At 43.6% G+C, this 23,168-nt stretch overlaps 2 protein-coding genes across 5 annotated transcripts in view; one reads left to right on the top strand and one right to left on the bottom strand.

Annotated features, from left to right (window-relative positions):
• The window catches only part of NEDD9 (neural precursor cell expressed, developmentally down-regulated 9), a 178,988-nt gene extending 168,558 nt beyond the window's left edge, over window positions 1-10,430 (top strand). For all 3 annotated transcript variants that reach the window (XM_032424871.1, XM_032424872.1, XM_032424869.1), the window contains 5 exons: window positions 1,823-1,924; window positions 2,613-2,714; window positions 3,956-5,197; window positions 6,562-6,651; window positions 9,540-10,430. In XM_032424871.1, coding sequence (XP_032280762.1) covers window positions 1,823-1,924; window positions 2,613-2,714; window positions 3,956-5,197; window positions 6,562-6,651; window positions 9,540-10,049 — 2,046 coding nt within the window. In that variant the 3' untranslated portion in view covers window positions 10,050-10,430. The remainder of the gene's footprint in view (window positions 1-1,822; window positions 1,925-2,612; window positions 2,715-3,955; window positions 5,198-6,561; window positions 6,652-9,539) is intronic.
• The window catches only part of SMIM13 (small integral membrane protein 13), a 209,614-nt gene that overhangs the window by 129,243 nt on the left and 57,203 nt on the right, over window positions 1-23,168 (bottom strand). The window lies entirely within an intron of this gene.

The following is a 23,168-nucleotide window of genomic DNA, read 5'->3' as shown; positions in this document are numbered from 1 at the left end:
TAATGCTCCCTGCCAGGGAAGAGCCACAAAGGCAAGGAAAAGCTTTGTCTAGGGCCCCGCCTTTCTGAGGTCTTGCCATATGTTTACATCTCACCAAGGACTATTTTCAGATCCCGGCACCACCCCTTCTATCTCCCAGCCCCCGCCCCCCTTCCCATCTTTAAACTAAAGATGCCTTCAGCACAGCCAGCCTTGGTTTTCCATTAGCATTATTACTAACTTGGCAACCTCGGACAGAATCCACTCTTAGAAACTTTCGGACTGAACAAAAGCTGTGTTGTGTGCAGGTTCTATTATAAAGCCAAAATAGAGAGCTATAAATAGAGGGGCTGATGAGATACACTCAGAGAAGATACTTCACTTCTCTCCTGGACAATAGTGAGTGGAAAAAAAAAAAAATCATATAAGGGCCCTAGGAACAAAGGGCACGCCACTTTTAAAAGGAAGATTTGCTAGGCATAATACGGTGGCCACTCTATAAATAGTTCTGTATGCTCCATGCCAACAAAGTTTAAAGCCATAGATTCCTTTTCTTAAACCCAAGGCAGTGGAGAGATTTGATGGGATGGTGACTGCAATACTAATCTCTTTTACCTTCGTTGCAAGAAGTAATGAGCTGCAAGCACCAGGGATTTCAGCGTTTTAGAGCTTCCCTGGGGAGAAGGGCATTGGTGCTTTTGGCTGAGTTCCACCCACTTCAGCATAAGATGTACGCGAGCATTTTTCACATAGTTTCATAGGCAGCCTGATGCCAGAATTTTCACATTAGGGAAAGGATAAAAGATGATGGTTTCTTAAGGAAGAACCAACTCTGCCTAATTTACAATGCCCGTTCTCAAAAAAAAAAAAAAAAAATAGGCAATACTAAGCGGGGGGCACTATTAGTCATTCAGGGGGCAGGGGTTAGGCAGACACAAAACCCTGGTTATTTAGAAGACCTTGGAGGATTAAATACATTTCCAAATGAGTTTCAGTTCGAGTAAGTTCTCTGCCAATGCTTAGGACACAAGGAAGGATGGTAGATGGGAAAATACTAGCCTGCCGGGTGAGGGTCCTTTTACTGGCATTGGTCCCGGATGCCAGAGTTATGATGAGTGTGTTTGACTTCCCACATCCCTTGGACATAGGTACTGTCTGGGATGTCCGCCTCCCTGGTGCAAATGAGGAAATGATTAGAGACCTGAACTCTATTCCTGGTGGCTCCTGACTAGGTCTGTCATTCGTTTCAAAGGTTGGATTGAAAGCTCCTGGAGGCTTCTTGAGCTGTTGGCTTCGTAAAAGTACTCTAGTGATCTATGGAATTTGTTATAATAATAATAATGTCACATGTAGAGGCGTCCTGGGGAAGGCATGAGAGGAATTTTAAGTAGCTCAACTCTCTATTTGCATTATTCGCTTTACAAATAGTTTCAGAGCCTTTAAAAAAAAAAAAAAGTTTTCTTTTTCATTATGCTGTGGTTTTGGTGCTTCAAAGGGATGATCCAGGATCATAATTTAAAATTTCATAATTTAAAAATGATTCTCCCTTAAGGTACATCCTGGGAATTGAGACTTGGACCAACTTTGAGATGGTTTTGTCATCAAGAGGATGAGGGATGGAGCTATTTCAGGGATTTGTTCTTTATTGGGATTCAAGAGGGGATTTAAAAGTGTTCTGACTTGATGTCACTTTGTCTCCTTCCTTTTCTCCCTTCCCTTCCGTGTTTTTCTTTCTTTCTTCTTATGGGGGAGAGGTGACGGAGGAGTGCCTGGTTAGGAAGCTAAGAGAGTCACTCAGGACTGGGGCTTGGAATTTTACACCTCTCTGTCTTCCTGCCCACAGGTGGTAACCCCCGTGAGGACAGGCCAGGGCTACGTGTACGAGTACCCGTCCAGATACCAAAAGGACATCTACGACATCCCTCCTTCCCACGCCACACAAGGGGTACGTACCAGCACACCGGGGGAGCTTCAGGGTGGCGTTCCTTCAGGACTACAGAGCAAAGGGAAGTTCACCAAGGACGCATGTTTCACTTGAAGCTAACTATCCAGAAGCCATTTCCAACAATGCTATTTAAATTATGTTTTCTGGATCTGCTTAATCAGGAAATCCTAGGCCTGTATCTGACAAAGCGTTTATCGCTTATCATTTTCGTTCAGGAAATGTAAAATTTAAACTACAGTTTAAAGCACAGACAGTGGGGCGCCTGGGTGGCTCAGTCAGTGAAGTGGCTGACTTCGGCTCAGGTCATGATCTCAGGGTCCTGGGATGGAGCCCCATGTTGTAAGGCTCCTTGCTCAGCGGGGAGCCTGCTTCTCCCTCTCCCTCTGCCCCTCCCCCTGCTCATGCTCTCTCTCTCTCTCACTCACTCACTCTCTCTGCCTCAAATAAATAAACAAAATATTTACAAATAAAGTCCAGACAGTGTAGATACTTCATGTAAGATCATTTTTATACTCAGTCTAAGTCAAAGAACATGAAATCTAAAAAGAAAAATTCTACCAACCCCTTATGACATGGAGCAAAGGTATACATAACCTGGCAAATAAATCCATAGTGAAAGGCTTGGTAGTGTAAGAAATGACACGTATACGACATTTCTGTTCTGGGTAACGCAAGTGTTTCTCTTCAGGTGTACGATATCCCTCCATCATCAGTGAAAGGCTCTGTGTTTTCAGTCCCAGTGGGAGAGATAAAACCTCAAGGCGTCTATGACATCCCTCCTACTAAAGGGGTAAGTGAGCTGCCACAGAGCAGCAAAAAAAGGGGTGCATGTGCGTGTGTGTGTGTTTATTAGAGTAAAACAAGAAGGGCAAACCAAAGGGGAAAAACTAGTCTTTATGAGAGAATGAACAGGAGGAAGAAAAGGCAATAGGGGTGCCTGGCTGGCTCAGTCAGGGTGTATTCGACTCTTGATCTCGAGGTCGTGAGTTCGAGCCCCCCATGGGGCATAGAGATTACTTTAAAAAAAAAGGGAAAGGAAAAAAATCTCAAAGGTAAGTCTAACAATTCCATAGTTAGGGCATTCCATTAAAAATGAGGTAGTCGACAAGGAGAGCCAGTAAGAAGCTAAAATAATTCAGTTTTGCAAGCAGCGAACATATCTCATATTTATGGGAAGTGTTACAGCGTCCTCAGTCCATAGATAGGGGTTGCTGCGTTTGATGCCCTCTCTTGTCCGCTGGGGTATGCCTGCACAGGAAATACAGTTATCCCCATTATGCAGAGAAGGGAACTGTGCGTCGGAACATTTAAGCCACTTATTCAGCATCTCACAGCCGACAGATCCAGGGAGAGACCTCAGGTCTTCCGATGCCTTGTCCTGTGTGTGAATGCATAGTCTGCCTCCCTGCCTGGATCAGCCGAGGAAGGAGACCCAGGAGGTGGTCAGAAACACGGGACTGGGACCCAGGGAGGGCAACTCATCCAGGAGGGGTCCACACACAAGCAGCACTGAGGCCATGGGAAGGATGCTCTTGTCCAAGGATGAGGGAAGTGAGAATAGAGCAGAGCAGAGCCTTGGGAAACACGGGCCATAAGTGAGTGGAAGGTGAAAAGCCAGGAGCCAGTGATGAAGACTGAGAATTCTAGCCTCATTTTAAAGTCCTTTTCAGTAAAAGAAGAAGAAGAATGTAGCAGGAGGGGAAGAATGAAGGGGGTGAAATCGGAGGGGAAGAAGAACCATGAGAGACGATGGACTCTGAAAAACAAACTGAGGGTTCTAGAGGGGAGGGGGGTGGGAGGATGGGTTAGCCTGGTGATGGGTATTGAGGAGGGCACGTTCTGCATGGAGCACTGGGTGTTATGCACAAACAATGAATCATGGAACACTATATCTAAAACTAATGATGTAATGTATGGGGATTAACATAACAATAAAAAAATTAAAAAAAAAAAATAAAGTCCTTTTCAGTTTCTGCACGTTCGCATGAGCCAGCTGAACAAATAACAGCTCCTTTTCTACTTGCTTTTCAGGTATATGCCATCCCACCCTCTGCTTGCCGAGATGAGGCAGGGCTTAGGGAAAAAGAGTATGATTTCCCCCCTCCAGTGAGACAAGCTGGAAGGCTGGACGTCAGACCCGAGGGCGTCTATGACATCCCCCCAACCAGCTCCAAGCCGATGGGGAAGGACCTTCACATAAAATATAACTGTGATGCTCCGGGAGCCGCTGACCTGGCGACACGAAGACACCAAAGCATCTCGCTGAACCACCCGCCCTCACAGCTGGGACAGTCCCTGGGTCCCCAGAACGATGCCTATGACATCCCGCGAGGGGTTCAGTTTCTGGAGCCGCCAACAGAAACCAGTGAGAAAGCAAACCCTGAAGAAAGAGACGGTGTGTATGACGTCCCTCTGCACAACCCCCCAGATGCCAAAGGCTCTCAGGACGTGGTCGATGGTATCAACCGGTTATCTTTCTCCAGCACGGGCAGCACCAGGAGCAACATGTCCACATCTTCCACCACCTCCAAGGAATCTTCCTTGTCGGCCTCCCCATCTCAGGACAAAAGGCTCTTGCTGGATCCAGACACAGCCATCGAGAGGCTTCACCGGCTCCAGCAGACCCTGGAGATGGGCGTCTCCAGCCTCATGGCACTGGTGACCACAGACTGGCGATGTTACGGATACATGGAACGACACATCAACGAGATCCGCACGTCCGTGGACAAGGTGGAGCTGTTCGTGAGGGACTACCTCCATTTTGCCAAGGGAGCTGTAGCAAATGCTTCCTGCCTCCCCGAACTCATCCTCCACAACAAAATGAAGCGGGAGCTCCAAAGAATGGAAGACTCCCACCAGATCCTGAGCCAGACCAGCCACGACTTAAATGAGTGCAGCTGGTCCCTGAATATTCTGGCCGTCAACAAGCCCCAGAACAAGTGTGATGACCTGGACCGGTTTGTGATGGTGGCAAAGACAGTGCCCGATGATGCCAAGCAGCTCACCACAACCATCAACACCAACGCAGAGGCCCTCTTTAGACCGGGCCCTGGCAGCTCGCCTGTGAAGAGTGGGTCCGAGAACATCATGAACTCCACGGAGTACCCACATCCTGCATTGCAGATGCAGCTGCTACATCCTGGGGACCACAAGGCCCAGGCCCTCCACAAGCCACTGCCCCCAAGCCTGGGCAAGGACCAGCCTCCTGACTGTAGCAGCAGTGACGGCTCTGAAAGGAGCTGGATGGATGATTATGACTACGTCCACCTACAGGTAAGGAAACCAGGCTCATAAAGCGCCTATGTTCTCATTCAGGGAGCCTGGGACTGACACGCGTACGGCTGGTAGGCTGGACTGACAGAAGCGACATTGTTAACGGTTCAAGAGCAGAATCCATAGCTCATAGAGGGAGGCGACATTGTACAGTAGGAAGAACGCTGGCCTGAGAGTGCTGAGTAATCAGTTCTAGACCTTTTCCTGACACTAACTGTGTGATCGACTTCGCGAACCTCCTGGGGCCGTCATTTCTTCATTTGCAAAGTGAATGGAACACGGGGTTGGAGTGATTCATTGATATGCCAAGTAGGAAGGGACTCCCCAAGTAGGAACGTGGGCCTTCAGATAATCACGCCAGCTCCACCTCTATTTGCATTTTATGATAGAGTTCTGCATGGTATTTTATTTGAAGAAGGAGGGAGGCACTGTTAAAAGAAAAATGAAAACTCTAGACTAGAGAAATTCTCAAGTCCCTTCAGCCCTACAACGCGTGTGTTTGTGTGTTTGATTACTTACAGAAAAACTTCACCCCACCTCAGGCTTACCTTGAGGAACACTGGGCGTTTGTCAGTTGACCTAGAACGTCACCAGCACATGGGGAATTGGGCAGGCACAGTCTGCCTCCTACGAGTGGAAATTCCACCACGTTGACCTGGGATCCCTTTCACTTTGGGGAATTCAAACATTTGACCAAGATCCATTATTCAGAATTTGTCATGCTATCTTCCTCGGCCATTCCTTCCATTTGACTGAGAGGGATGGATCATCCTAAGAACTATTGAACTAACTACAGTTCCCGTGCATACAGGAGACCTGGCAAGGGAGACAGCTGAGCCCCACCTCCCACCCCCCATTGCTAAGGAAGGGTGTGGGAGAGAGGTCATAGGGGCATTCACCATTCCCCTGGAGGGTGGTTCAGCTCTGCATATTGGGAAATACTGGTTTGGTCTAGAGTTGTAGATGATTCGAAGAAACCGGGAGTGCAGTGTGGACCCCATTTAGACCTGCGTTAGGAGGTTTATGGGTTTGCATATAATCTGTTAGAGAAGAACCCTGAGAAATAGTACTGTGTAAGGAGGTTTGAAGGGGAGCGTGGATCTCCCAAAAAGGTAAAGTGGAGCGGAGATGGTGGTACCCCACGTGGAAACGGATTTTAGTTTCTAGCCCTGCCCTATGCGGGGATTCTGGAAGTCTGGCAGGGGAGTGCGCCATCCCTGACTGGCGTTCATAGGGCCTAACAGGGCCTAACAGGGCCAAGGCAATGGAAAACTAGAGGGTATTTACACATTTGTCAATGAAAGTGTTAGCACAAGTGAATCACAGGAGTGATGTAATGTTTTCTTTATGTTGAAAAACAACAGGGGAAGGAGGAGTTTGAGAGGCAACAGAAAGAGCTGCTGGAAAAAGAAAATATCATCAAACAGAACAAGATGCAGCTGGAGCATCATCAGGTACGTTCAACCAGGACAAAACCTACCTAGTATTGCAGGTTTCCCACTTCATAAGGAAGGTAGCCCTTCAAAAGATCATGATTTTGGTCCTTCCAGCATTCTTGGGCATAAATAAGCTCCAAGGCTCAGGGTGCCTGAGTGGCTCAATCGATCAAGCGTCCCGACTCTTGGTTTTGGCTCAGGTAATGCTCTCAGGGTCCTGAGATCGAGCCCCATGTTGGCTCCGTGGCTCCATGCTCAGTGTGGAATCTGCTTGGGATTCTCTCTCCCTCTCCCTCTGCTCCTCTCCGAATGCTCTCTCTCTCTCTCAAATAAATAAATCTTTTAAAAAAATAATAAGCTCTGGGGTGCCTGGGTGGCTCAGTTGGTTGAGTGTCCGACTCTTGATTTCAGCTCAGGTCATGATCTCAGGGTCATGGGATCGAGCCCCAAGTCCATCTGGCTTCACGCTCAATGGGGAGTCTGCTTCTCTCTCTTTCCCTCTCTTGCTCTCTCTCTCTCCTCCCCTCTCTCCCACTGCCCCTCCCCCCACTCTCTCTCTCAAATAAATAAATAAATCTTTAAAAATAATAATAAGCTCCAAGGCTTATAATAGGGGATAAGAACAAAGAGAAAGTTTATAGCTTTAGCAATCCAGCTGGTGTACCTGGATTATGTCTAAACAGCCATTTTTCCAGCTACTTCTGTACATCTAACATGTTAGGACTCTTTAGGTTAAGGCTGTTGGTCTCAAGAAGCAAGACCCAGTCAAGCTAGCCCAAGCAAACAGGTTTTATAGTAAGGCCATAGTAGGGGAATGCAGGAAGAGAAAATGCAGATACAGTCAAGTCCGATGAGAGCTAGGACTGTAAATTCTCTCTCCTTCTTGTACTTCCTTTTCTCTAAATCTGCTTTCTTCTCCTCTATTGTCTGACAGTTTCCTCTGCTTATCTACTCATTTGGCTCCCATTGAACTTTACAGAACCCATAAATGGCCATTCAAAGTCCTTTCCACAGATGGCTTTTCATCTCAGCATCCTCAGCTGATAGCTCCTTACTGTGGTTCATCAAATTCCTAAAAAAAAAAGAGAGAGAGAGAGTCTGATTGGGCCATCTCTATCTATCATCTATCTATCTATCTATCTGTCTATCTATCTATCTATCTCCTACAACACAAGCATATGGCTTGGCTGTTCTTGGTCCAATCTAAGAGAATGAGGGCAAGATCAAATGTGTTCAAAATATATCCAAGCCCTCAAACAAGGGATTTGGGCAAGGCAGGTTCACTCAAGAGTTGGGCATGAGTGGGGCTGATAATGATGAGTATTGCTGGTACAGGGCATAAAAATAAAGAGTAATGGATTGAGGACTTACATGCCTTTTAAGTTGAAATGGCATGTAGAGACACAAACTGTCACATTGCACTCAGGAAACCAGAGTTCCTTTTTTTCTTTTTTAAAGATATTTTATTTTCTTATTTTTTTTTAAGAGAGATAGCGAAAGAGTGTGAGTGGGGTGGAGGGAGGGGCAGACGGAGAAGGAGAGAGAGAATCTCAAGCAGACTCCGCACTGAGTGTGGAGCCCAATGAGGGGCTCCATCTTACACCCCTGAGATCATGACCTGAGCTGAAATCAAGAGTCTGTTGCTTAACCGACTGAGTCACCCAGGTGCCCCAGGAAACCAGAGTTCTAATCCTTGCTTTCTGACCAGCCAACTCTGTGACCTTAGGCAAGTCATTTAATCTCCCTGAACTTCAGTTACTTCTATATAAAATGAGAAAATTCCCCCACCTCGCCATCTAATAAGATGATATATTTATGAACATATTTGCAAAAGCATAAGCAAAATGTCTTCAAACATCACCCTGTATCTGTTTATGTCTGCTTTGGCATTTGGCCAAGTAGGACTGCAGGGCTTTAGGGAACTTGTTGAAACCGTAGTAATTTCTAAAAAGAAAGCAGATTCTGTTGAAAAGGAAAGCTCACTGTGCATTTCTTGGGGGAGAAGCTGGATGAGGTTATCCCTATTCTGACTGAGCTCTATCTTGGAGCAGAAGATCGTGGAGTCCTAAGCTCAGGTCATAGGTAGTCATTACCTGCAAAAGAAGGGTCTCCCCTGAGACTTGGTGGAATAGCATGAGACTATTATAACTGCAGTTTAAATAATACACCAGCTGGGAGCAGTAAGGAAAGAAGAAAGCTAACACTCATTGAGTCTGACTGCTTGAGAGGTTCTTTTCTTTCAACAGCTCTGGGTGGCTAAGTGCTCTGATGAACAATTAGCATTCAGATTCCCTTAGAGATGCTCTTTTCCACACTGCACATGTATTTATAGGCGCTAGTCTCTCCCATAGTGCTGCATAATAACATTTACAAATCTTGACTGAAAGAGTAGGAGAAACAGAAAGGGGTCGTGGATGGTCATTTAGCTAAGAGTCTGGAAGGGACAGAGTCAAGGCTTTCCCAGAGAAGGAGCCAACTGTCAGTGATTTACTTGATAAAGAGATCCCTCCATTTGATTTTCCTTCGCCCCCACTCAACGTTCAATAAACATTTACATAGAAACGAGGATAGACCAAACACCACTCTAAGCACTTTGTAAATGTTAACTCATGGAACTTTCATAAAGGTGCAGGTAACAGAGCTGAGTATAAAAGCTAGCTGACTTCCAGCCTTAGGGCAGAAGAGACCAATACCCAACCACAGGGGCCTGAGCTGAAGGATTCCTTAGCGATCCTCTTTCTCAACCTCTACATTTTACAGTTTAGGAAAGCAAAGCGTCCCATCTAATAGGCACTTGCCACTTATTAGGGATTGAAATCCATGTCCCTGAACTCCAAGCCCTGGTTAATTTCCAGGACAGCACACTGCCTTCCCCTTCAGGAAATCTGCTTGTCTCTCCCTTGCAGCTAAGTCAGTTCCAGTTGTTGGAACAAGAAATCACCAAGCCCGTGGAGAACGACATCTCTAAGTGGAAGCCTTCTCAGAGCCTCCCGACCACAAACAGCAGCGTGGGCGCTCAGGATCGGCAGCTGCTCTGCTTCTACTACGACCAGTGCGAGACCCATTACATCTCCCTCCTCAACGCCATCGATGCCCTCTTCAGCTGCGTCAGCTCGGCCCAGCCGCCCCGCATCTTCGTGGCCCACAGCAAGTTTGTCATCCTGAGCGCACACAAACTGGTGTTCATTGGGGACACGCTGACAAGGCAGGTTGCGGCCCAGGACATTCGCAACAAAGTGATGAACTCCAGCAACCAGCTCTGCGAGCAGCTCAAGACGATCGTGATGGCGACCAAGACGGCGGCCCTCCATTACCCCAGCACCACGGCCCTGCAGGAGATGGTGCACCAAGTGACAGACCTGTCCAGGAACGCCCAGCTCTTCAAGCGTTCTTTGCTGGAGATGGCCACCTTCTGAGAGGAGAAGGAGGGAAAGCGGGGACTGAGTGCGCTACTAAGGAAAACTGGAAATGCTATCTGGTTTTTGTAAATGTTATCTATTTTTGTAGATAATTTTATATGAAAATGAACTATTTTAACATTTTATGGGTTAGACAACATTCAGAAATTCAGGGAGCTAGAGGGGGAATTTTTTCTTTTTTCCTATGTGGTTCTTATGTAAACACAGAAGCATCTAAGGCATAAACTGTACAGAAACTGGTCCACGTGCGTGTGTATGCCTGTGTATTGGTGTTTGTTTGTAGCTGTTTGTCCGATACATTCCATTAGAAAACATGAATGAAGAAGCACCTTAGTAAGCACGTCCTAATGCTGCATTTTTTTTTTTTTTTTTTTTTTTTTTAGAAAACATACCAGTTAGTTGTAATATTGCTCTACATATATTAGCGATTATCCTGAGCCTGTCACTTCCAAGTCTGGGAAGCACAGTATGCGTGTAAGTGTTCACCTGCCAACAACAAGGCGTGGCACGATTTGTCCTTGTTTGGAAACCCCTTTCAGAACTGACCGTCTTGGGCCCATTGTGGCAAAATGCCTCACTTGTGATTGAAAAAGCCCTTTTATAAAAGAGAGAAGTATATATATATATATATATATAAATAAGAGAGAAGTTTCAGGAAGTATATGTTAACCCAAGCACCGATATTTTAGAAGTGTGTAGAGGCCATATCCCCAGTTAGGGCTAGGTTGTTTCAACACAGAAAGGACATCGCAATAAAAGGAAAGCAAAAGTTTTCCGCAGGGCTTTTTGATCATCTGCATTTATGAGTGACTTGGCCATGAGGTTTTCCAAGGGGTGTTTTTAGATTTCCAAAAACCATATTATTTGCAGCAGGAATTCATAAAGACACATCAGACTGCCATTGTCCACAAAAAGAAGGGATGGTTCCACCTGCCAGTTGTAAGTAGAGGGCCTTCTGACTCTCAACGTTCACTTAGGTGCTATTACCTCCATTACCTGAGGAAAACCACCCAGTTCTTTGGTCACTTAAAGGTTAGAGCCACCAGGCCACATCCTATTCTAAGGGAATTCATTGCTCGATCTTGCACCTTCCTTAAAACATGCAGCTGCTGACCCGACACTCAGTCCATCCAGTCTTTACAATTCTGTCTGGCCCATGAGCCTGTGCATACAGCCCACCACCGTCCTACAGCTCATCACAGCGCCCATTCCATAGTCTGTCCTGTTACACCTGCTGGTGTTGGCAGAGCATAGACATACCCACGAGCCATCAGATTGGTCTTGGGGCAAATGAAATACTTCCAACCTAGTGGGTAAATGTATTCACATATTAATAAGTCAGGAAGCATGTTACCTATAGGCTTTCAGTCCAGTTCTTATCTAAAGGCTCTCGTCTAGCCTATTTGAAAACGTTTTTATTTGCAATATATGCCTTGACTTAATTAAGCTTGCTTGTTTTAAACAGCCAAATCATTGGAACAGGAAAAGATTTTAGAGAAAAGAATGTGTGATCTAAGTGTGAAAAAAATCAGCAAAACATCACAGAAGGTGCTTTTCGAAACAACCATTATTGTAGTTCTCCAAGTTCCGTTCCGTCAAGAGATGATTAAAATGTATCGTTATATGACAAGCAAGCATGTGGGGAGAAAGGAGATTTCTGAAAACGAACTCAGCAGAAGGAGTTGAAAGGTGTCCCTATAGAGTTCATTGTATAATGTGTGTTTCTTAGGAGATGACAGACTTGTTCTAAGCTAAGTGGTGACATTTCACGTTTTCAAAACCAAAATTTCAATCTGTATTACTCTCTTCCCCATCTTGTATATAAAGGCTATTTTTAAATCATTAAATTTTTCAATCTCGATTTCCATAGGCACTGGGTTTTCTTTTCCTTATTCTTGTCTTTGTCAAAGAATTGCATGTTGGCATATTGGGCACTCCTAATAGAGAAAGTTAAATTATGGTTATCGTATTGATAGTATAGATCTGGATTTCTTAGGAAAATTGAGAGTTGTTTGTTTTTTCATTTTTTATCACTTCAGAGCATATTTACATTTGAAGAACATTCTGGGATCTGTGAACGTTGCCAAACCCAAATATCTGGAACAAGACTTAGCTTCACCAAAAAGCCTGTACATTTAAATGATGGGTAGAATGACTTCTGCTATCATAATATGGATGTTGCCATTCATGAGGTTTTAGAATCAAAGAGAATGACTTAATTCATTTTGGAAGAGACATAAAAAAGAAAGAGTTAAAAGAAAAATTTTTGATGAAAATTAGAGATTCATAACCACATAAATTATTTTTAATGTTTAGCCTACTCTTTCACACATGTCTCCTACTAAGATTTGTAGGTAAGGTATTTGAGTATACCTTGTACCATTTTGCCCATATCTATAAGTATGAAGTGATTTTCAAGAAAAGTGTCAAGGCACTTGAGTGGGGAATAGAAGTCTTTTGAAAAAATGCTGCTGGAACAACTAGATCTCTCCGTGGAAAAAAATAAGTACTTACCTTACACCCCACACAAAAATGAAATGGATCATAGACTTAAATGTAATACTTCTAGAAGAAATCATAGGAGAAAGTCTTTGTGATCTCAGGTAGACAAAGTTTCCTTACATAGAAAAATAAATAAATAAATAAGCCATAAAAGAAAAAAATTGATAAATTGGACTTCATCAAAATTAAACTTTTGCTCTTCTAAGGAGACTGTTAAAAATACCAAAAGGCAAACCACAAACCAGAAGAAAATATTTGCACCACATACATCAGCCAAGAACATTTATTGGAATGAGGAGACAATGACATTTTTTTAAATGGGCAAAAGAATGTGAACAGAAACCTCACAAAAGAAGACATATGAATGGGCAATAAGTAAATGAAATATAAACACACCAAATAGAGTTACTAAAATTAAAAAGGCAAGCCATACCAACTTGATGGACAGGGGAGATATGGTATAAATGCTTTGGAAAATAGATGGGCAGTTCCTTAAAATATTAAATCTATGCCCACCATACAACCTAGGAATTCCTCTCCTAGGTATTTACTCAAGAGAAATAAAAACCTATGTCCATACAAAGACTTGAAGAAGAATGTTCATAGCAGCTCTATTTGTAATAGCCAAAAACTAGAAACAACCCAAATGCTCATCTGTGTGAATGAATAAAACCTCGTGGTATATCCACACAATGGAATACTACACAGAGACAAAAAGGAACCAAAAAAATGGAAACAAAACCAACATGAAAGAATTTCAAAACCATTATGATGTGTAAAAGAAGCCAGACAGAACAGAATACACAAGGTATGTTTCCATTTACACAAAATTCTAAAAACGCAAACTATAGTGACAGGAAGCAGATCAGTGGTGTCCCGCAAAGAGGAGAGGGTGGGAGAGATTACAAAGGATCTCGGGGAAACCTTTGGGAATGATGAAAATGCCCATTTTCTTGATTGTGGTGATGGCTTCGCAGGTACACACGTGTGAAAACTCATCAGATTGTAACCCTCCTACAATGATTTTTTTTTTTTAAGTAAGTGGTCTAACCACTCCAATTAGAAGTCAGAGATTCTCAGGCTGGATTTTTTTTTTTTTTAAGCAAGACTGGGGCGCCTGGGTGGCTCAGTCGTTAAGCATCTGCCTTCGGCTCAGGTCATGGTCCCAGGGTCCTGAGATCGAGCCCTACATCGGGCTCCCTGCTCGGCGGGAAGCCTGCTTCTCTCTCTCCCACTCCCCCTGCTTGTGTTCCCTCTCTCGCTGTGTCTCTGTCAAATAAATAAATAAAATCTTTAAAAAAAAAAAAAGCAAGACTAAACTGTATACTACTTAAAAGGCACCTACATTAAATAAAAATACACAAGTAGGTTTAAAAGCAAAGGGATAGAGGGCGCCTGGGTGGCTCAGTTGGTTAAGCGACTGCCTTCGGCTCAGGTCATGATCCTGGAGTCCCTGGATCGAGTCCCGCATCGGGCTCCCTGCTCGGCAGGGAGTCTGCTTCTCCCTCTGACCCTCCCCCCTCTCATGTGCTTGCTCTCTCTCATTCTCTCTCTCTCAAATAAATAAATAAAAAATCTTTAAAAAAAAAAAAAGCAAAGGGATAGAAAGAGATGTATCATGCACATTGTGATTTAAAAAAGAAAAAGCTGGAGTGGTTATATTGGCAGACAAAGTAGAATTAATTGAGTACAGGGATAAAGGAGGACATTTCATGATAAAAGGGTCAACTCATAAAAAAAAAGTGAAACATTACTAACAGTGTATGTACCTAGTCACAAAGTTTCAAAATACATGAAGCAAAAACTGATATAACTGAAAGGAGAAAGGGAAAATCTGTAATTATAGGTAGAGATTTAGATACTCCTGTCTCAGTAATTAATAGAACAAGTAAAAAATTATCAGTAATAACTGGTAAAGATGGAGCAGCTGGAACTCCCCTACACTGCTGGTAGGAATGTAAAATGGTGCAACCATTTTTTGAAAATCGTTTGGCAATCTCTTATAAAGTTAAACATACACTTACCATATAACCCAGCAATTCCAATCATAGGTATTTACCCAAGAGAAATTGAAGTATATATGTCCACATAAAAAACTGCAATGAAGACAATCCAATGGCATCAATAGGTGAGTAGATAAATAAATTGTGGTCTATTCATACAATGGAATACTATTCAGCAATAAAAAGGAGTGAATGGCAGTAATTTCTCTGACATCCGCCACAGCAACATTTTTCTAGATATGTCTCTTCTAAGGCAAGGGAAACAAAAGCAAAAATAAACTATTGGGACTGCATCAAAATAAAATGCTTCTGCATAGCAAAGGAGACAATCAACAAAACAAAATGGCCAACCTACAGAATGGGAGAAGATATTTGCACTTGACATAACCAAGAAAGGGTTAGTATCCAAAATATATAAAGAACTTCTACAACTCAATATCCAAAAAACAAATAATCCAATTTAGAAATGGGCAGAAGACATATAGAGACATGTCTCCAAAGAGATACAGACGGCCAACAGACATGTGAAAATATGCTCAACATCACTCATCATCAGGGAAATGCAAATCAAAATCACAATGAGATATCACCTCACACCTGTCAGAATGGCTAACATCAAAAACATAAGAAACAAGTGTTGGTGAGGATGTGGAGAAAAAGGAACCCTCATGGGACACGTGGATGGTACAGTTGGTTGAGCATCAGGCTCTTGGTTTTGGCTCAGGTCATGATCTCAAGGTGGTGAGATCGAGCCCCGTATCAGGCTTCAAGTTTAGCAAGGAGTCTGCTAAAGTTTCTCTCTCCATCTCCCTCTGCCCCTCCCTGCTCACTCGCTCTCTCTCTCTGTCTCCTTGTCTCTCTCTCTCTTGTGAATAAATAAATCTTTCAAAAATTTTTAAATTTAAAAAAAAGGAACCCTTGTGCACTGTTGGTGGGAATGCAAACTGGTGCAGCCGCTGGAAAACAGCATGGAGGTTCCTCAAAAAATTAAAAATAGAATTATAATATGACCCAGTAATCACACTATTTACCAAAAGAATACAAAAACACTAATTCAAAAAGATATATGCATCCCTACATTTATTGCAGCATTGTTTGCAATAGTCAAATGGAAGCACCCCAAGTGCCTATTGATAGATGAATAGATGCAGACAGGTGGTGTGTGTGTGTGTATACACACAATGGAATATTGCTCAGCCTTAAAAAAGAATGAAATCTTGCCATTTGCAACAACATGGATGGAGCTAGAGAGTATAATGCTAAGTGAAATAAGTCAGAAAAAGACAAATACCATATGATTTCACTCATATGTGGAATTTAAGAAACAAAACAAACGAACAAAGAAAAAAGAGATAAACCAAGAAACAAACTCTTAACTATAGAGAACAAACTAATAGGGGAGGTGGGGGGGGTGAAATAAATGAAAGGGATTAAGGGTACACTTATCAGATGGGCACTGAGTAATGTATAGAATTATTGAATCATATTGTACACCTGAAACTAATATAACACTGTATGTTAACTACAAAAAAAAAAGGCAACCAAATCAAAAAATTCATAAAAAGGAGTGAACTAATTATACACATAACAGCATGAATGAATCAACCTTAGAAATATTTTGCTGAGAAAAAGCCACCCAAATAAAGAGTACATATATATGAAGCTCTAGAAAACACAAATCTATTTTGTAGTAACAGAAATCAAATCAGTGATTTCCTGAAGTCAAGGGTGAGAGTTGGGAATAATCTGGAAAAGAGTGCAAAGGAACTTTCTGGTGTGATCGGTACATTTTATTTCAGTGCTGTAGATTTATAATGGAAATGTTTTGCCATGTGCACTGTCCAATGCAGTACACAATAGTCAGATACGGTTTTTGAGCATTTGAAAGGTGACTAGTACAAACAAAGAACAGTTTTTAATTTTAGTTCATTTTAGTTCATTTTAAGTAGCTACATGTGATGGGACGCCTGGTTGGTTAAGCATCTGCCTTCAGCTCAGGTCATGATCCCAGGGTCCTGGGATTGAGCCCAGAGTCCGGCTCCCCGCTCAGTGCAGAGTCTGCTTGTCTCCCTCTCCCTCTGCTCTTCCCCCCACTTGTGCGCTCTCTCTCTCTCATAAATAAATAAATCTTTAAATAGCCACATGTGGTTAGTGGCTACCATATTGGGCAAGTACTGTATCTACATCTTGAATCTTAGGGTAATTATGCAAATGCAGGTATTTGTCAAAATTATATTACACACACAAAATGGGTGCACATTATTGTATGTTAGTCAGAGCTTAATAAAGTTGATTTTAAAAAGAGGTAAAGCAGGGGTGCCTGGTGGGTTAAGCGTCTGCCTTCAGCTCAGGTCATGCTCTCAGGGTCCTGGGATTGAGCCTCCATGGGGCTCCCTGCTCAGCAGGGAGTCTGCTTCTCCCTCTGCTCCTCACCCTCCCCCCACCCTGTTCGTGTTCTCTCTCTCTCTCACTCACTCTCTGTCTCCGAAATAAATAAATAAAAATCTTTTTTAAAAAAAGGAGGTAAAGCATTTCCCAAATAACTCTAATGTTCCATTTTTTTCAAACCAATATTACCCGTTAATTCACAGAAACACCGGAAGGCCCACAAAAATAAGGTCAAATCAGAAAGTTTAGTGTCAACCCTGGGGCTAGTTCAAGAGCCATCCGGAAGACAAAGGCACTTTCCCCATTCCCTCGCCAGTAAAAGTCATAAACCACATCTACATTCTTCACAGTTTTTGAGGAAATATGACAAAAGAATGGTTGCCATTTGCCAGAGGACATGAAAAACAAGGATTCATTTATTCATTGAACATTTCCTGCCTGGCCGCCAGAGCTGCCGGGATGGGTTGTGCCACAATGAGCGGTCCCACCTCAAGGAGCCGCCCAGCCGCCCAGCCTCCCAGCCGCCCAGCCTCCCAGCCTCCCAGCCTCCCAGCCTCTCAGCCTCCCAGTCACCCAGCCGCCCAGCCTCCCAGCCTCCCAGCCAGGGTCTCTATCTGCTCAGCAAACATGTGAGGCTCCAGCAGAGCAGGAAAGCAAGGGAAGACCTGTTCTCTGCTTTTCTTTGTTTGAAACCAAAAGTAAACATGCCTTCTCAACAATTTAAGGCAGATTACAGACAAAAGCCCAACGGAAAGTCAATCCTGTATGAGGAGCTTTAAAATAAAAGTACTTTTGAAATGGGAACCAAGAAAGTGATAGAAAAATAAAATACATATAGATAGAAGGAGAAATATAGTCCAAGATACTGTCTGGCCTATCCAGGGATTTAATCCAGGAAGAGGTGCTTAACACAGGGGAAGCCTTCTTGAAAAGGCCGCATTATGATTACAGACAAATACCAACTTTGTTCTGAAAACAGCTCTCTGCAGTGTGGAGGGGAGTGAGGAGGGACCTTGAGGATCCTGAAAGCTCAGTTAGGAAGCTCTTGTATCAGTTCTAGGAGAAAGGGCAAAGGTAGCCTGGACTAAAAGGGAGCCAGAAGCAGACAGATTCCAGGTGTATAGGAATCAACGTGATTGATGCATTGCACATGGCGCCCGATGGAGAGGGAGCGAGGCTGAGGGTTTCTGGTTTGGGCATCGGGACAGACGTGGACCCCTTCTGAGCTAGGAAGCACCCAAGTTCTCCACATCTCCACGGACGCAGCCTATGGTGAGCATTCTCCCAGCCTGGCACTGAACACAAGGCTGGGCAAAGAACAAGAGAGAGCAAGCAACGTTTTCCAAGAAACGCCAAACTGTATCAGGAGAAGATTCTGTGAAGCCCACCTTCTTACCTCCCAGGTCCTGAACGTGTATGCACACGCTGATTTTGTGGTTGAAAAAAAGAAAAGAAAAAACAACCTTGAGAGCGTTTTAATGAGTACAGGCCAGCATACAGGGGAGAAACCAAGGGGCAACCAAAAAAAAATTGAGCACACTGACTTTTATCTCAGGGTTTACTGTTACCAGTCTCTAAAACAAATTCCTCTGCAGCCTGGAGGGAAGAAAGAGCCCATGCCTCACAACACGATTTAAGCCCATCTCCTAACAACTATAATTAAGAAAACTGAGTTAACAGAAAGGGCACCCTCGTTTGTCTCCTCGCGGACAATTTTCCAGGGAGACAAGAGTCAGCAAGGAATGATGTTAAATGAAAACATACCCCTAATTTTCTCTGGCCTGCCTGGCAGTTAGGATACCATCAGACACCAGACACCATCTCTCCCTCCCCCAGCAGCTACCATGAAAAAGCAGTTTATGAGTCTCCTTTATGACCCAGGGAGCATAACAGAGGTTTTTCAGAACTGCCTGAGCCCTTTGTGATTTAAATCCCTATTAAAGAAGTTGAAGTCTCCAAGAACAATGCTTGTGAGTGGGACATTTTAAAACACTGCAAAGAGAAGCAACGTATTCCAGTCTTGCACAATGTTGAAATACCAAGACAAAGGACTGGAGTGGGTGTATTTTTAGGAGGATGTAAAAATGTAAATGGACAACTTAGTTAAGGTTGTCCTCCCCCCGCTTCTCCCCGCACGCCAGGGAAATAATTTCCACCTATCTGTCTAGACATCCAATCAACACTAGGAAAAAAACCCCAAGATTTGACAAAAGAAGGTTTTAGTTGAATAATGGGTCCCCCAATCCTGTTTGCAAAAGGAAAATCAACAAGCAAGAAAACAAAAGGTCTGCAAAGAACATTCAGAAGAGGGCCTGTGGGGGCCTGTTGTGCGGAGGAAAGCGTTCTAGAGAAAAGTTATCATGTCCGGTTGCTCGCAAAGGGGACTGGGCTTGTGTGTTTACACTTCCCAGGCGGCTGCCCTTACTAGAAAGGGCCCCCCCAAGACTCCTTTATTTCCCTGCCACTGCAAATGGCCTGTGCTCATTCACTCCAGGTAACAATGTCTTTATCTGGGCATCACCTTGGAGGGTTCTGAAGCTTTTCATTTAGTGCCCAGCATTTTGCTGACCTAAAGCAGAGTTCACTGGGGAGCCCTCAGGGTAGCCTCACACAGCACCCCCTTGTGGTTTGTTGGGGAAACAAAAGGCCTAGGAGGACAATGGGGTTTCTCAAACAGATTTGGCCACTAACCTGCCTTTGAAACGGGGATGCTAATGCAGACCTTGCTCGATGTGACGAATATAAACTTTTTTTTTTATTATGTTATGTTAGTCACCATACAGTACATCATTAGTTTTTGATGTAGTGTTCCATGATTCATTATTTGCGTATAACACCCAGTGCTCCGTGAAGTACGTGCCCTCCTTAATACCCATCACTGGGCTAACCCATCCCCGCACCACTCTGAAACCCTCAGATTGTTTCCCGGAGTCCATAGTCTCTCATGGTTCTTCTCCCCCTCTGATTTCCCTACCTTCATTTTTCCTTTCCTTCCCCTAATGTACCTTCATGCTATTCCTTATGTTCCACATATGAGTGAAACCATTTGATAATTGTCTTTCTCTGCTTGACTTACTTCACTTAGCATAATCGCCTCCAGTTCCATCCATGTTGATGCAAATGGTGGGTATTCATCCTCTCTGATGGCTGAGTAATACTCCATTGTATATATGAACCACAGCTTTTAACATAATTCTGGAGTGCTCTGCAAACACAGAGCAGTACTATTATTTCTCTGCCTGCACTTCGCCCTATTCTATTGTATATTTCAGATCTAGGGCATCTTGGGTTCTTCTTCTCCATCTCATGGCCCGGCTCACACAAGGAGTTCAATTCATGTGTGCTGACTGGCTCACTCACCAAATGAATGACTCTAATCCCTGACTGCCCCCTACCAATCCCACACTGGAGAAGCCCTTTGAGACAGAAGGACTTTGCAGGACCTTTAAAGATAACAAATAAAAATCGAAATCCCTCCGAAGGGCAGGATTTAGAGTACTCATACATTTTGGTTGCTTTGTTTCCCTTCATGTAAGTGATTTTCCATCATTTACTTTAGTGCCTGTCTTGTGGTGGTGGTGGTGGTGGTGACGGTTGTTGGAGGGCTGTGATTTCTCTGCCTGCAAGTTCCTGAGGTGGGATTTCATGTTTCATAGCTTCCTGTGGGCACAGCTCCAGGGTACTCCCTTGCGAGGTTGGTGTAATGAGACCAAGCCCTCTGTACCCGGATTTAGAATCGGTGGCTTTGGATAACTGTGCTGTTACATCACCCTCTGCGCTCTCTGGATGGGACTCAGCACTTCTGTTTCTTCCCCACCCTGATACTCAGATCTTGATACCTCACAGCATTTAGAGACCTTTCAACCATGCGGCCTAGAGGTAAAAGTCAATTACAGAGAAAACTGACAAAAGCCTAAATGGAAGAAGAGCTCTATTACCAGTAAGCAAATTGTAGGCAGATGTACTCATGTGGAAGCATCAGGAATGTTTTGTTTCTCGTGAGTAACTGATAAGCTTTTTGTCATGGAGGTGGGATTTTTGTAACCCGCAGATCATGTTCTCCTTTTCGCCTTTCTTACCAAGAAGTTCAGAGACAAATTTGATACCCAGTGTCAGTAACTATGTAATAACCTATGGCTTGAGTCTCTGCGTTCTAACTTTTCCCTTTGTCTAATCTTTTTTACCTAAATCATTCCCTGTCCTCTCCTTGTAGCCTACTATCTTTACTATCACATGTATTCACGGGAAATATTTTGACTGTGAGAGAGCTTAGATGCTCATGGGGTGTGTAAAGACTCCCGGGCTCTGCTTCTCCTTCTGCAGAGTCAAGATGTTCTCCAGGAGGATGGGCTGGGCCAGTCCAACTGGGCTCACAGCCAGCCTGCCTGCTGCCCGGGTCCCAGGGTGGGACAGGTTCTACTGGCTATTTCTGACACCCTGAGTCAATCTTTCATTGCAACTTCTCCCAGGTTGGGACGTAAAACCAGTCCATATTTCCACTTCTGCTGCTGGCCGTCTTGCCTCAAGGAACCAATGCCCTTTCCTGAAATCCTGTGTCCAACATTAAGGGTGAGGTTCCCATTCCTTGTTCTTTCAGGAGGCATCACGGCCCCTTTATTATTTCATCACTGCAAGCTTGACTCATCAGCTCCCAGAAACATCGAAGCCCCAAAGCTCTACCTGTGAGCAGTGCCTCAGCCCTAACAAAATGCCCTGTGAGGTCTGGAAGCTTCATAACAAAAGATGTGCAAACTTTCCAGCTATAGGTGGAAGGAGCACATATCCCCACTCTGGTCACATTCCCATGGAGGGAAGGACTTCCCTCTACCCTCACACACATATACTTCCCCCAGTGACTGGTGCTTCCAAGTGGCAGAGAAACATCCTTCAGTCTCCCCACAGACCGCTTATTAGCTGCAATGGAAAAATAGTAATTATATGGTAGAGAAATCAGACAACCACTTGACAGAGCAGGGCGATCAAAACAGGGCAGGTGGACATCGTGTGCCTCCAGAGATGAGCTCCTGAGACAGTCACAACATCACCTCTGTAAGACTGAATCTCCTCACCTAATCATGATGAAACATCAAACACAAGATGAAGGATGCTCATTCTATTTTTCAAAGGCAGTAGGGGATACATTCTCTGCAAAAATATCAATGTTATACAAAACAAAGGAAGGCGATGGAATGTTTTCAGATTAAAGAAGGCAAGAGAGACCTCACAACAAGAAAGAATACCTGGTGTGAATCTGGATCCATCCCATCCTGGAGGAAATAATAAAAGACCCAACAGGGGGTTCAAACTCACGACCCTGAGGTCAAGACCTGGGCTGAGATCGAGAGTCGGACACTTAACTGACTGAACCACACAGGTGCCCCCGTAAAGGACCTTATTACTGGGTTAATTGTCAACATTGAAATATGGACAGTAAATTAACAGAAGTATCTCATCAATGTTAAATTTCCTAAGGTTGATAAATATGCTACTTTTGTGAGAGAACAGCTGTATTCCCAGCAAATACGCACTGAAGTATTCTAGGGTAAAGGGACACAGCGACACATGTGTGTCTCAGAAAAAGAATGTTACACGTGCTAAGCACGAGGAATCTCAGGAAAGTGTGCTATTCTCATTCCTACAAATTTTCTGTAAATTTGGAATTATGTCCAAATAAAATGCTTTAAAAACAACAACACTTCGATTTTACCTCTGAGAGCTTGGCCTCAGCAATAGAACCTGGGTTTAAATCTCATCTCTGCCTCTTAGCTGTGTGATCTTGAGCTATTTTACTCTCTGCAAGCCTTGATTTCCTCATCCGTAAAATGAGTATAATAATAGTATCTGTGTCATAGGCTCGTAACAAAGCTTAAAGTTACAAGTTAATATTTGTAATAATATTTGTAAATATTTGTAATATTTAAGAACACGAATTGGCACAGTCAGCATCATGCAATTGTTTGATAAATGCATGGCTACAATTTTGAAGTTAAAAAACAAAACAAACACACAAAACACCTTTTTCCATACCTAAACATCCCCTCTTAGGATCCACTGACTAACTAAATTAGTACATCGGTGTTTTCATAGATTTAGCACGAACTGTGTGTTAATTGTTGGGTGGCCAACCAGACAAGTATGATTCATCGAGTAAGGTTAGAAATGTGAGGGGAGCTTAAGCTATTCGGGTAACTTTGCTTCTGTAAAAACAGTGAAATATATTACA

Source organism: Phoca vitulina, unplaced genomic scaffold, assembly GCF_004348235.1.
Source record: "Phoca vitulina isolate PV1807 unplaced genomic scaffold, GSC_HSeal_1.0 scaffold31, whole genome shotgun sequence".
In the NCBI taxonomy this organism is placed as follows: Eukaryota; Metazoa; Chordata; class Mammalia; order Carnivora; family Phocidae; genus Phoca; species Phoca vitulina.
This window is presented reverse-complemented; position numbering and strand designations above follow the sequence as displayed.